The sequence below is a fragment of the Symphodus melops genome (genome assembly GCF_947650265.1).
Source record: "Symphodus melops genome assembly, chromosome: 6".
NCBI lineage: Eukaryota > Metazoa > Chordata > Actinopteri > Labriformes > Labridae > Symphodus > Symphodus melops.
In genome coordinates, this window is record NC_136696.1 from 11,579,100 (window position 1) to 11,592,845 (window position 13,746).

At 40.8% G+C, this 13,746-nt stretch overlaps 1 protein-coding gene across 1 annotated transcript; it reads left to right on the forward strand.

Moving 5' to 3' along the window:
- The first annotated feature begins 1,181 nt into the window (after positions 1-1,181).
- tmem86a (transmembrane protein 86A) lies at positions 1,182-13,621 on the forward strand. The gene is made up of 3 exons (XM_079345799.1): positions 1,182-1,324; positions 6,012-6,276; positions 8,586-13,621. Exons 1-3 carry the CDS (start codon positions 1,304-1,306, stop codon positions 9,011-9,013), a joined length of 714 nt encoding a protein of 237 aa, XP_079201925.1. The 5' UTR covers positions 1,182-1,303; the 3' UTR covers positions 9,014-13,621.
- Positions 13,622-13,746: the final 125 nt, after the last annotated feature.

The window sequence follows — 13,746 nt, forward strand, 5'->3', positions numbered from 1 at the left end:
TTTAACATAAAGAATAAAAACTTTCTGACTTCCATGTCTTCTGTTATTGTCATGTATGGATACAATACTGGAAGAAACATTTGTACAGAATTGCAAATTCACCATTAATTCATTTTTCAAGGTAAATTCACGTTCACATTCATTCAATTGCAGAAATAATAATAAAGTAGGCTATAAAAAAGCTGTTTTTTTTAAATAAAAAACAAAATACGATAAGATAATCCTTTATTCATCTCGCGAGCGGAGAAATTGACAGTGTTACAGCAGCAAAGCAGGATAGCAGAAGAAATATCAAACATCAAATACAAAATGTTTGTATTTCAGTAAAATCATTCATTGTGATTATTTTAGCAAGAGTAGTGTTGATATAGGCTTAGCTAATTCAAACAAACAACCAACACTATAGAGCATTTCAATAAATTAGCTCAAGGTGATACTTTTAAATAAATAATTGGATCTTGTTTATATGATGATGAACTATATTCAACTATATATATATATATATATATATATAAAAAATATATATATATATATATATATATATATAGTTCATCATGAAAAAGAATATAGTATGAATATAGTAAGAATATATATATATATATATATAATCATCAAAAACAAGGTGGCTAATCATACATTCCTGCCCAAGAAAGCTAACTCCACTGCCACTGAATGTAATGGCTGTCACAAGTACACTCTGACCAAAATACTGCTAAAACACATTATTTTTCCTATTATTTTCCTAATTATTTATTTTATTTATTTATTTTCCGTATTATTTATCTTATTGTTCTTATTATTTTCCTACTATCCATCTGTTAAAAATTCAACTGTAAACTCGATAATTGTCGTCTTTGACGTCTATGATTCTAGTCATTGTGTGTTTATATTTCTTTTTGTCTAATTTGTAAATCCTTTTTGACCCATTCATTAGAGACTTTCTGTGCACAATCAAAACTGAGCTCGTCACAAAGGTTTCCAACAGCCTCCATCGCTGTCAAATGTAAATAAAAGCCATCTGCTCCAAAACGTAAAGGGCAGAAGGGCTCCTCCTATCCGGGCGTCGCTCGTTCCTTTGCCCGCCCCCTGTCAAGACCAAACTCTGCTTCTATTGGTCAATCATGAAATCCCCGCCCCCATAACGACTGACGTCTCTCCTCCTACCGCACGTCGGACGGCCCACCGCAGCCAGGACAAAAACAATCGGCATCCCCTGAACACTACAACATAAACAGGAGGACTTGCACCAAAATCTGATAACATTAAGACACATTTCAAAGTGACGGACACCACAGAAGGAGAGATGGTTTCTCCGGTGACAGTGGTGAGTATTTGCGTTGAAAATGTTTCTCTAATTTTAAAGGAATAATAGGATGGCTGGGTAAGCTACACGATAACAACACCTTCCATATCCCTGTCAATTTCAATTTTATGTTCAACATCGACTGGCCCAAAAATCGTCTCCTGTTTATTCTCATTTTAAAGATAGTAATATCATGTCAAACTAGTCTACGAGTCCACAGCTTGCTGTTTAGGTTATGATTTATAAACAGTATATTGACTGAATCCAATGAAATACTCATCCATTGCCGGTCGACACTAACGTTGTTATTGTCAGTGTCTTATTGTATCGGCATGTCATAGTGTTCATCTGTATCAGTTCGAGACTTCAAGCGGAAACTTTCATTTTCTGTGTCTACTTCCTTTACATTTTGGTAAGTTCAGGTAACGACTACGTCACACGGCTCGTTCTCGATATCACATAGGAGGACTTTTCCTCACATTTCCAAAGCCAACCCTGACAATAAAGAAAATCATGTGACGACCTTTTTTTTTTTTTTTTTGTCTTTTTCCCCCCTCTCATGTGCCTTCCAGTGACGCATGCGCAGAGCAGCTCTCTCCTGTGGGTGCCGTACTGTGATGTATCTGTGAATTATAAAGACGCTATTATTTGGCATCTCTTTTAGCTTCACGGTTGACCATCATGCCACTTAGGAAAATTGGCTTCTGGAGCAACAAAAAAAAATCAACGAAGTTAATAATTCAAACCGTCCCAGCATCCTCTTACTTTACTAGAGCTGCTTTGACATGTTACTCCATTTGCAGGGAGCCATGAAGGATAGAGTGTTGTACCTTAACCTTTAATACACCCCGATGAGGAGCCTGTGTGGAAGAATGCTTGACATACAAACTGGTTGCCTTAGAGATGACGATGCTGCAGATCTTGGGGTTATTTAATGTCCTATTATTGTTGTGAAGGGGAATGCACTGTGTGCTGTGATTTAAAAAAAAAGTACTTGATGGATATCATACAGACGCACAAACTTGACTGTCTGTCTGTCTGTCTGTCTGTCTGTCTGTCTGTCTGTCTGTCTGTCTGTCTGTCTGTCTATCTATCTATCGAAGGATGTTTGATGCTAAACAACATAGTTATGTTTATATGACTTATACATTGGCTGTGCCAGCCAGGAACATATGAAGCTATATTTCCTGTCTGAGCACAGAGGAGTTTGCAGGGCTTTTGTAAGTTTACCAGTATCATATTTCTGACACTGGGCTTGCTTATGACGCATGAGTTTGAATAGATGTTCATCCATGCCGAGCATTATTCACTACTTCAATGCTGTACATTTGTCACATCATATTTGGTGCAGACACATTAGCTCCCGGCAGCTGCTTGTTTCTTCCTCTGGACAGCAGCTACAGGAAGAGTTCAGGCTGAAAACAGTTTCTGATCAACTAAAACTTTGCAATGTTGTATGTATTTAAAAACTCAATTTAAAGTTGTTGTTTTTTTACGTTAATGTGCAAAAGTGTGTCTGTGTCATTGATCTGTAGTTCGACATAACAAAGATTGGTGAGAATAGTTTGGTGAACATTGTTCCTTTCGGATTTCTACACAAAAGTGGTAATTTGACCCTGTGGTCACCTTAAAAAACAACCTATTGCTTGTTAGTGAGCATGCAAATTCAGACAATTATTAACTTTGTCATTCTTCACCAGGGAACAGAGACAGCTGCCAGCTGTAAATGCTGCAGCACTTTTTTAAACAGGATCTATTCATCACCAATCGGTCAGGCTGAATTGGTTAAATCAGGTATAATAACAGTAATTGGTTTGAATTTGATAAACAACTGACCATTAAACTAAATGGATAGTCATTTGCCCAGCTAATAATATAATGAGATCAACTATACTTGGAAGATTCAGAAACAAAACGTGTCGTGTGGCATGTTTAGTCTTGTGTCGGTCCAGCTTGAGGAGCTGTTTGTTGTTGTGTAGATGCAGTAAGTTGACATGAAAAACAACGGAAAGGGAAACTGAAAAGTATGGCCGAGTTGCAGCATGAATAGCATCAAAGGTTATGGGAATCTCTGACTTCCACCCACTTTCCTCCCTGGAATCTATTTTTTCCCCAAAGCCCAGAATAGACTCCTCATAGGTTTATTTTCCCACAAAGACCAATCAAACTGTTCTGTGAGCATCAACCATAAAACCTGAATATCACTAAGCCTCTCATTCTTTATAAAATAATAATGGGCTTATGCTTAATGGGGCTTCCTGGAGCCATCCTTGTATTCAACAAGCAGATTGTGTTTCCTTGTGTCCTGTGCTTATGTAGACACCAGTGGCCTGATGAACACAGTTATGATATCGGCCGGTCTGGGAGTGCTGCCAGTACTGACCTTAATGGGATAGATAGACTCAGCAAACACTCACTCACACACGTTTCTGTCATTAGATGAACTTTAGTTGTTATTAGTGTCTCCATTAGTTTCATGAAGGCAAAGTGCATAATGAAGAGCAGAAGAAGTGCTTTAGTTCACACTCTACACCTAAAGTTAGTGTTGTCTTCATGGGAAAATGCTCGTCATCTTATCTAAAAATAAACTGATTCTATCTAAAATGTTTATGTCAGTAGAAAGCAAAGGGGTTTTTTCTTGTCATACGATAGTTTAGGAATACACGCTCTTTGATACTCATCTCATTTTGGTAAGATTAGGCTCAGTCTGACCTGTTGTGGATGGCAAACCAGTTATTCCCCTTTGTTGAAGAAGAAACTTGGGAACTAAAACTAACTGAAACTCCCCGACGTTGGAAAGATATACATGCTTTAACATGTCAAAAAGAAGCCTGCAGATGAACTTCAACGAACAATCTAAAAGATCTAAGAAAGGGCCCATCAGGGTGTCTGCCTCCATGTCCAGTCCTGAGTCTTACTGTAATAGTGTTGTACTCAAAATCAGTGACCTATTTTAGACGTCATTTTAAAGGCCTCTGTGTCATCTTGGAATTGAAAGCTTTTTTACACAGACTTATGTCGGCCTCGGTGGACTCCGGATTTTAAATCAAGACCGGTCAAGATCACCACTGATAGGCTATTTTTCCATGTCACTACTGTGATTGAAAGGAAAACGCCTCCCTCTGAAAGAACAAAATTAATTTCAATTGAATTGTAATTTTATCCCGTGGTTATGTCCCTAACCTTCCCAGTGTTACAGTCTAAGTGAGTGACAGGCCCGCTGCACACAAGACGAGGAAAACGTTTATGGTTTTGGACTTGTCTCGGTCTCTCCCTGCAGTTGTCTTGGACTTGGTCTTGTCTGGTTCTTAGAGCACTCTGGTCTCGGGTATGTCTTGGTCCTGGTTAGTGTGGTCTTGACTACAACACTATAAATAGTCAGCAATCAGATCTTTATGATACAGGTGTGCATCAAGGCTGAGATTATGCCATTTTGGTCACTTACTATTATGTGCCATTTCATTCTTGACAATTTGTGTTATTTGCATGAACACACACGGGACCATATGTGTTTTCCTGCTGCGGTAATATCACATGAATTGCATTAGCTACAGCAGGGCAGGCTTTTGGTCAGTCAAATATCATGTCTGATCCTGTGGAATCATTTCGGCACGCGATGTCATTAAACAGTTGCGCAATCCGAAGCCTCCCTTTCCTCCCTGTACTGTATGAACGAGAGTGACCCCTCATAATCTTTCACCCTCCTCCTCCCTTCTCCACCCCTTAGCGCAGCTGTCATGTGAATACCTGTAACCCTGTCTTGCTCACCATTCCTCTCCTCTGAAAGCGCACTCCTCCATGCTTCTTCCTTCCGCCGTTCCCTACCCTTCTTACTTGTCCTTTTGTGAATATTGAAATTGGCTTTCAGGCTTTGTTTGCATCATTTTACTTCACCAGCGAAGGTTTTATTGAGACGGATGCTAAATTATTAATCGGGGAAATCAACCCTTTCTCTATTGCACTATGACCCCTTCTTCCTCCTCCCTTACTTGTATCCTCTTCATCTCTCCTCATATCCTCCTGTGATCTCAGCTCTGGTGAACCCTGTCTCACCAGAGCTCCCCCCCACCCACCCACCCCTTGAGGCTCTTTGTCCTAAACCGAGAAAGTGATAGGGGAACTTTGTATTTTTGTGGCCCCCCTGTTGTGCCCCATCTGTTTGGAAAGAAAGAAATATGTCTGCTTAAACGGTTGGAGAGAGGAATTTGAGGCTCCAGTAAAATGCACAGTTCTCAAGAACATGCCTTACAGAGGATGAGGAGGGAGCAGAGAAGGGAAGGAGACAAAGAAGAAGAGAAGACAAGGTTACATAGAGTCAAAGAAATGGTAGCGCTTTTCACTTCCTCTTAGACTTGCTGAGTTCCAGTTCAGCAACAAATCACGTGCATGTCTCACGCACTGATGTAAACTCGTAACCGCACAATGCAAGCCTTGAGGACTGAGCCAGTCTCAACCACATCCACTCGTTTGCTGTTTATTTCCCCATTTTTGTCATTGAACAATGTGTAGCTCAGACACATGAAGTGCTTATTGTTCAGAAGTATTTGTAGACTATAGTATCTTCCAATCCTCCTTTCTTGAGATGAAAGCCTTTCATAATGGCTGCTCGAATACAGAATTTGGTCTGAATAACTGGTTTGAATCAGCTCCTGTTAATGCTGCCAGCTATGACTTCAGTGAATAATATAAATATCATCTCTGTCTGCAGGTGAAAAGCGAAGGCCCAAAGCTGGTGCCATTCTTCAAGGCCACTTGTGTGTATTTTGTCCTTTGGCTTCCCACCTCAAGCCCCTCCTGGTTCAGTGCCCTCATCAAATGTCTGCCCATCTTCTGCTTGTGGGTGTTTTTACTGGCGCACGGCTCCGGCTTTTTAGGTGCTCACTCCAGTGCCCGCAAGATCTTGGCCGGCCTCATTTTTTCGGCACTGGGTGATGCTTTTCTCATCTGGCAGGAGCAAGGCTACTTTGTCCACGGTGAGGAGAAAACACACACCAAGTCACTTTGAGAGATTATCATGACATCTACAGAACTAACTCCTGGTCTATTGGTTAAGGTTGTAATGGAACATCTGGTCATTTCAACTAGGGTATTCTTTGTAGTTAGGGTTCTCTTATCAATCAATCTTTATTTGTATAGCACCAATTCATAAGGTGTTATCTTGAGACACTTTACAAAAAGCAGGTAAAGGACCTTACGTATGGCTGTATTACAAGAGCCCAGCTTAATCCGTCATAGTGTGGCAAGAAAAAAAAATCCCTTTAACAGGCAGAAATCTTCAGCAGACCCAGGCTCATGACGGAACAGCCATCTGCTTAACTGTGCTGGGCTTGAAATGGGATGGGGGAGATGGGATAAGATGCAGAAAAAAGGATAGGATAGGATAGGTTTTGGGGGGGGGGGGGGGTTTGTAGGTGAGAAGAAGGATTTTAAATTCTATTCTAGATTTTATAGGGAGCCAGTGGAGAGAAACCAGTACAGGAGTAATGTGGTCCCTTTTCCTAGTTCTAGTCAGAACACGAGCTGCAGCGTTTTGGACTAACTGAAGGGTCTTTAGAGATTTACCATAGCACCCTGCTAAAAGAGAATTACTGTAATCCAACCTTGAGGTAACAAATGCATGAACTAGTTTTTCAGCATCGTTTTGCGACAAGATCTGCCTGATCTTCGAGATATTACGAAGGTGAAAATATGCTGTTCTTGAAATTTGTTTAATGTGGGAGTCAAAGGACATTCTGATCAAAAAGAACTCCTAGATTCCTTAGAGAGGTACTAGAGGCCACGCTGATACCACTAAGGGCCGTTATATCATCAGAAAAAGTCTCTCTGAGCTTCTTAGGTCCAATCACAATAACTTCAGTCTTGTCCGAGTTGAGCAGCAAGAAGTTTCTGGTCATCCAGGTCCTAATGTCCTTGAGGCAGGTTTCCAGTTTACGTAGCTGGTTGGTGTCTTCTGGCTTCATTGATGCGTATAGCTGAGTATCGTCTGCATAGCAATGAAAGTTTATGGAGTGTTTCCTCATAATACTACCTAGAGGAAGCATATATAATGTAAAGAGAATCGGTCCAAGCACTGATCCTTGAGGCACTCCATGGCTAACTTTGGTGTACATAGAGGACTCATCATGAACATGCACAAACTGAGATCTGTCTGATAAATAGGATTTAGACCAACTTAAAGCAGTCCTTGAAACTCCAAGCAATTGTTCTAGTCTCTGTAACAGGATCAGATGGTCAATCGTGTCAAAAGCAGCACTAAGATCTAACAGGACAAGCACAGATAGAAGTCCACTGTCTGAGGCTACTAGAAGATCATTTGTTACTCTAACTAGTGCAGTCTCAGTGCTATGGTAAACTCTAAATCCCGACTGAAACTTCTCAAACTAGCTGTTGTCGTGGAGAAAGTCACACAACTGGTTAGCTACCACTTTCTCTGAGATCTTAGAGATAAAAGGAAGGTTAGATTCCTAGGCTAGTATCAGAGTTTGGAACTGTTTCTGCTGTATCCGAAATATAGGAGGAATCTGCACTGAGTAAAGGTAGTAGGTTGCTAATTTTGTCTCTAATGTTTAGAATTTTATCATTAAAAAAGCTCATGCAATCATTACTGCTATGGGCTAAAGGAATAGATGGTTCAAATGAGCTATGACCCTCTGTCAGCCTGGCTACAGTGCTGAAGAGGTATCAAGGATTGTTTTTATTTTCTTTAATAAGAAATGAGTAATAGGCAGTGTGGGCTTGTCTGGTCTTATAATTGATGTCTGGGACATTAATTGAATTGAATGCAGACAAACAGCATATCTGCCATCATACCAACCGACATTACACCTGGTTTAACAATAACATACTTCCAGTTGTACACACAACTTTCCTCTAATATCATTATTGAATTTTAGGAGCCACCATATCAGGGTTTAACAAACAAGGAGATGCTAATCTGACTAAACTCTTGGCAAATTCTCTGTTCATCTCACTTCTAATTTTTTTTGGCCTCTTACACTTGTTATTTTGAAGCAATGTCAGAGAGTTCAGACATCCCCAAAAAGAGTTTGGGAAATAACAGATAAAAATAGCTCTTGGAATTCTGGTCAAAGTTAAAACTCTAAGTGCTGTCTCTGTAATATATTCTCCAATCCTGTAATTTCTGAAGATTAGAAGGGATGATTGGGATATCAAATGTCTTACTTGAAGTTTCAATTCAGGACTTTGATCCTTCATTTTACACAGCAAAATAGGATGCTTAAGGATCTACTTTGATTTAAACCTTATGTGACATGTCTAACAGGCCTCCTGATGTTCGCCATCACACACATCCTCTATTCTTCCGCCTTCGGGATGAAGCCCCTCAACATGTCTGTTGGTCTGGTGGTCTCTGCTGTGTCCTCTCTGAGCTACATGCTGCTCTACCCCTACCTGTCGGGCCCCTTCACCTACCTGGTGGCCGTCTACATCGCTCTGATCGGCTTCATGGGCTGGAGGGCAATGGCAGGCCTGCAGCTTACCAACGACCTGTGGACCTGGACCAAGCTGTCTGCCTGCCTGGGTTCCGTGCTCTTCATGGTATCCGACCTGACCATCGCCGTCAACAAGTTCTGCTTCCCAGTGCCCCACTCGCGTGCCATCATCATGGCCACCTACTATGCGGCTCAGATGCTGATCGCGCTGTCAGCGGTGGAGTGCCAGGACGTGGAGATTGCCAGAAAGAGGTCATGAGGTACCAAGGGGGTTCTGTAGCAACTGGTCATGAGTTTGGGAAGGTGGCAGCCGGCTCCCCTCCGGCCCTGAGTGATCATGGACACGCTTCACTGCCAGATCCCCAACTCTCAACTCTCATCTCAGTGTGGTGCTCACACATCGTAACCATAACTGGTCCACTATCACAGTTACACCATTCTAGTACCTCACCTCACACACCTCACACACCTTCTCCTCTTCTCTTCGTCTTTTTACCACAGAAATGTTAGTATTGTCGTCTGTCCTCCGATCCTAAAATAGCTGTCTCAAGTTACCATGGAGACAAGAGTAGTACTATCAACCTGCTACAGTATATAGACAGATTCCTATTTACTTTTATGTATTACGTTTTTATTTAAGGGGAGTATGTCACTGGGGACCTTCTCAGTGTGACAGCGATTATTCATTTGTGTGTGTACATTGATGTGTATGATAAACACCCTTACCTCACCTTCCACACAGTCCAACCACACAGCTACACCAATCATCAGTCAACTCTTTCCTTTCGCCATTTTCGCTGTTGCCTGAGACCTTATTAAAAAGGGAGGGTTTTAGGTTTTTTGTGCCTGCATTCAGCTCATATCCTCTTTAGCTTTTTGCCCCCCTGTATTTAAATACGCTACGCTTAAAAGTCAGGAGAAAATCCATGTGTTTAATTGTGAGCCTTCACATTTCAGTCAAAACAGCCACACTGCCTTCGATTCACTCCACTAAAGAAACGCCACGACAAGTCTCTCTGGATGAGTGAATTAGTTTGCCTTTGAATAAGGGTTGGAGAGAGAAAAAAATATGACACTGAGGTGAAAAGGCAAGTAGGGAAATGTGCATGACGGCAACCACCGTTGTGTGTTGTAGTTTTAATGATTGCACTTGCAAGGTTTGTTTTTATGGAAGTTTGATTCATTCTGCTGTCAACAAGAGAGCACAGTAAACACTGGAGTCACAGAAGATTACTGTACACATTACAACCTGCTGTACAGCCGCCTTTTAGGCATTTTTAAGTGTTTCACCTGCCCTCTTTTTTCAGCTCACACACCTGACACTTACAACCCCTGCTGCTTTAGTTATTTGGGAAAGTCCACAGGGGTTCTTATTGCTGGACTAGATCAGCCGACTCATGCTGCCATTGGCCTGGGACCTTGTTATTAAGACTGAAAAAAACAGAAACAGCCATGTGTATACTAACTGTGTGTGTTGGTCTGTGTGCGTGTGTGTGTGTGTGTGTGTGTGTGTTTGGGCCTTTAGTCCCTCATCCGTTACCACACACAAACACACAAACATGAAAGTATGTACATTACCCCGGGGCAGCAATGGAGAGGAGTGAACTGGCTTGTCATGTAAGGGAACAGTTATCTCATTTTTCCAAATAATTCTCTGTCACAGGACACTTCATCAGCTATAATCCTGCTAAATCCGCCAAAGATAATCCCTGACAGGTTGTCTGATACTTTGTCTTTCATCTATCACTCCTTTTCCTCTCTTACCTTGCATTCGTTTCAACTCAGAGTGTATGGATGGGGGTTTGAGTGTGTCCCTGTGTGAGCGTGTATATCACCGTCTGTATGTGTACCTTTGACAAATCAGAACCAACTCAAGGCCACAAATGCTGTGAATCATCTCAGTATGAGTAGTAGAAACTCTACTGGATATCTTCAATGTATACTCTGAAGTTCCTCAAACTATCTCTGTTCCCCCTTCTGATCTTGAATGTTTAACCTTTGTTGTTTTTAATGGTGGAGATCGGGCATGTTCAGGGTGGTATTGCCGTAAGGATCTCCTGATATTTTGACCAGTTAAAGAGGACTTTAAAGCTCCTGTAAAGAACTTCAGGTTTGGTTCCCCGATGGACAAAAAGACATTTTTTTTATCTCTTTGCTGATTCTGTCAAATGCATGTGTAAGTACAATTATGAACAAAACTTCATCTTTCCTTTTCTGACAGTCAGAATTAGGGGGGAACAGGCTGTTTCTGCAGCATGCTGTGAATGGTTTCATTTGACAGCTACCCCACAGCAGTAGTTAAAGACATTAACAAATACCATAAAGCATAAGTCAATCTTCTTCTTGAGGGTCTTGTTGGCTTTCTTTCACTGTTAAAGATGCATTAAAATTAAATTCTGTTTAATTCATTAACATTTCAAAACTCCAGAGCTTTAAGGTTATAATTAATTAGGTCAATTATATTGATATTGTGTTCAATCTAATCATTTATTTGACCTTTAGAGCAAGACTTCGAGAGCAAGCATTAACATTTGTAAAAATGCCCCTCGTAACTCTACCCACACACTTATTTCAAGTATAAACTATGTCACTGGCTTTATGATTGATACCACTAACAGTTTTTGAGTTTGAGTTTTACAAACTCCAGAATTATTGTTTCATAATCCATGCACCTTAACCTGATATACTGTGCTGTATATAAAACAAACAGGCATGGAGAAGAAACAAACCCATGTTATGGGTTCCTCCTGCTGGGTCAATGACCCTTATAAGCTGTCAGAAACACCCACATATGCACAAAAAACAAACACACAAATACACACACACACACACACAAAAGTGATGATTCACCGCATCAGCCACCGTAAACGATCTGCAGGCAGGTCATGGTGTTGACACTCATAAAGCCTCCATCTTGAACATATGCTGAAGCAGAAAATCACATTTTTGACCTCAAAAGACATTCAACACAGTCTTTTATTTTTGATAGTTCCTCATCCTCAATTTTTTTTGACCTGTCAGCGCTCCATTTGTGCTTTGTCAGTCTGGGTTGTTTTCGTCAATCTGTCTGCGTTGCCTTGTTTTCTGTTCTGTTTTATCATGAACCCTTCTCTTTCTGCAGACAGACATATGCCTGCCTATGCTGTCTGAAATCAGAACCTAGTGGAGTACAAGGAGACGTGCTGGTTTACAAGACTGAATCTTGAATGCAGTCTGAAGTTAAACAGTGAGGGAGGGACGAGAGTCAAGCCGTCTTACTCATCCTTACTTTGTGGGCAACTTATGTGGGCACTTCTTTTTTGTGCCCCGCCACATAAAGCCTCTTGACTTGTGTTCCTACAGTGCTGATGGCTACATGCCAAAGACAGGCTTTACTTCAAGTATGTCTGAGTATATTTCTGACGACCAACTAACATTTTGGATAACCTCCATGACTTTGTTAGCAAAGAACCTCAAATACCATGCTGAATCAGGAATGTGACAGTCATGAGGCCTATTTGAAGTATTAAGATGTTAACCCTGAACACATTTTATTTCTTCTCATATGATTAGGCACCAAAACTGAAGCATTGAAGAACTAATTTCATAAAGTAGATGTTGTTAGTTTTACAGCCAGTCTCATGTGTCAAACCCTCTTTTGTATTTGCATGACACCCGAGATCTCCCTCATTGGTCTTCAACTTAAGAAGGAGGTTATTGTTGGGCGATACTGTTGCTGGTATGAGGTGAGGTGATACATGAGACACAAAGGAAGAGTCCCTTTCCACCCTGCCTGTTAGCTGTCACCCCCCCCCCCCCCCCCCCCCCCCCCCCCCCCCCCCCACACACACACACACAGATTGCAGGCCAGCAGGCGCATCACTTTACCTCTGCCTGTCAACAACACCGTTGTTCTGAGCTTTGTGCATGCAGACAAAAGGGGACCTGGGAGAGCCGAGGGAGGCTAGTAGAGTCTGGTCTGAGCTGTGAATAATGAGCTGGATCCACTGGCTGTTATGGTCGGGAGAAGGAGTCTGCACTTTTGTTCCATTTTTTGTTTTTTCTCTCTATCTTTTCCTCATTGTAACCATTGCTGTTGACGTGCGACTTTCAAAACACAGAGCTCTATTTTTTTGTACTCGTGCTCAGTTCTTCACTATAAACCCCTGGTGTTTTTTTTATTGGCCGCCATTGACAGTCCTCTGACATCAGTATGAGCCTGGAGAAGTCTGTAGTAATAATGCTATCGTCTCTTTGTTGTATTTCTCAAAACTGCACTTTTCCACATCCAGTGTAAGGCCAGTCAATCGCTCATTTAAGCCAGCAGCTGAAGGGTTTAAATTAAATAATCAGGTGTACGGTTTCCCTTAAAGTATTTGCTCCATTGCTATTTACTCTTTGCATTTCTTTCTAAAAAAAAAGAGAAAAGTAAAGTGAATGTTTTGATGTTGAGGGTTTAAGTAAAAGAAAATGTTGCATCAATGCATGCGAGGATCAGCATTTTTCTTTAAAAGGCATTATTGCCCTTGATGTGTTACAAACCTTTACATATCAATCTTTTATTTTAAGTGTTATTCTTTTATTTGAAAAAAAACAACAAAAAAAACACCATAGATCTTGCCTGTCACCGTGACAACACGCTGGGTTTGTTATCAAGACATCTTTGATTTCCTTGTCCATCACAATCCATCGTTTTATGAACAAACTTTATTTATTTTATTTTTTTCTCTAAGATAGATGTACCTTGTTGTCCTAAATTTTCACTTTATAATTCATTTCCTTAACAACTGTAGAGTTGAACTAGTTTTATTTGCTGTAGTGAAACTGCTATGAATGTGAATATCTATTGGAGAAATAAATGCAATTGCAATGCAACTTTAACATTAAATGCTCCTGTCTTTTTTGTCTGTTTCCATAAATCAAATGTGCTTTCCTGAAAACTGTCACAGGATATTCCTTACTGTTTAATGTTTCTAAAGAAGCTGTTTACCCTCCACAGCAAAAAGAGCCATT

Excerpts from the sequence above, each read along its gene's own strand:
- tmem86a (XM_079345799.1), top strand. The coding sequence starts at position 1,304 with ATGGTTTCTCCGGTGACAGTG. Across the intron at positions 1,325-6,011 it reads TGGTTTCTCCGGTGACAGTG|GTGAAAAGCGAAGGCCCAAA; the intron begins GTGAGTATTTGC and ends CTCTGTCTGCAG. Across the intron at positions 6,277-8,585 it reads GCAAGGCTACTTTGTCCACG|GCCTCCTGATGTTCGCCATC; the intron begins GTGAGGAGAAAA and ends CATGTCTAACAG.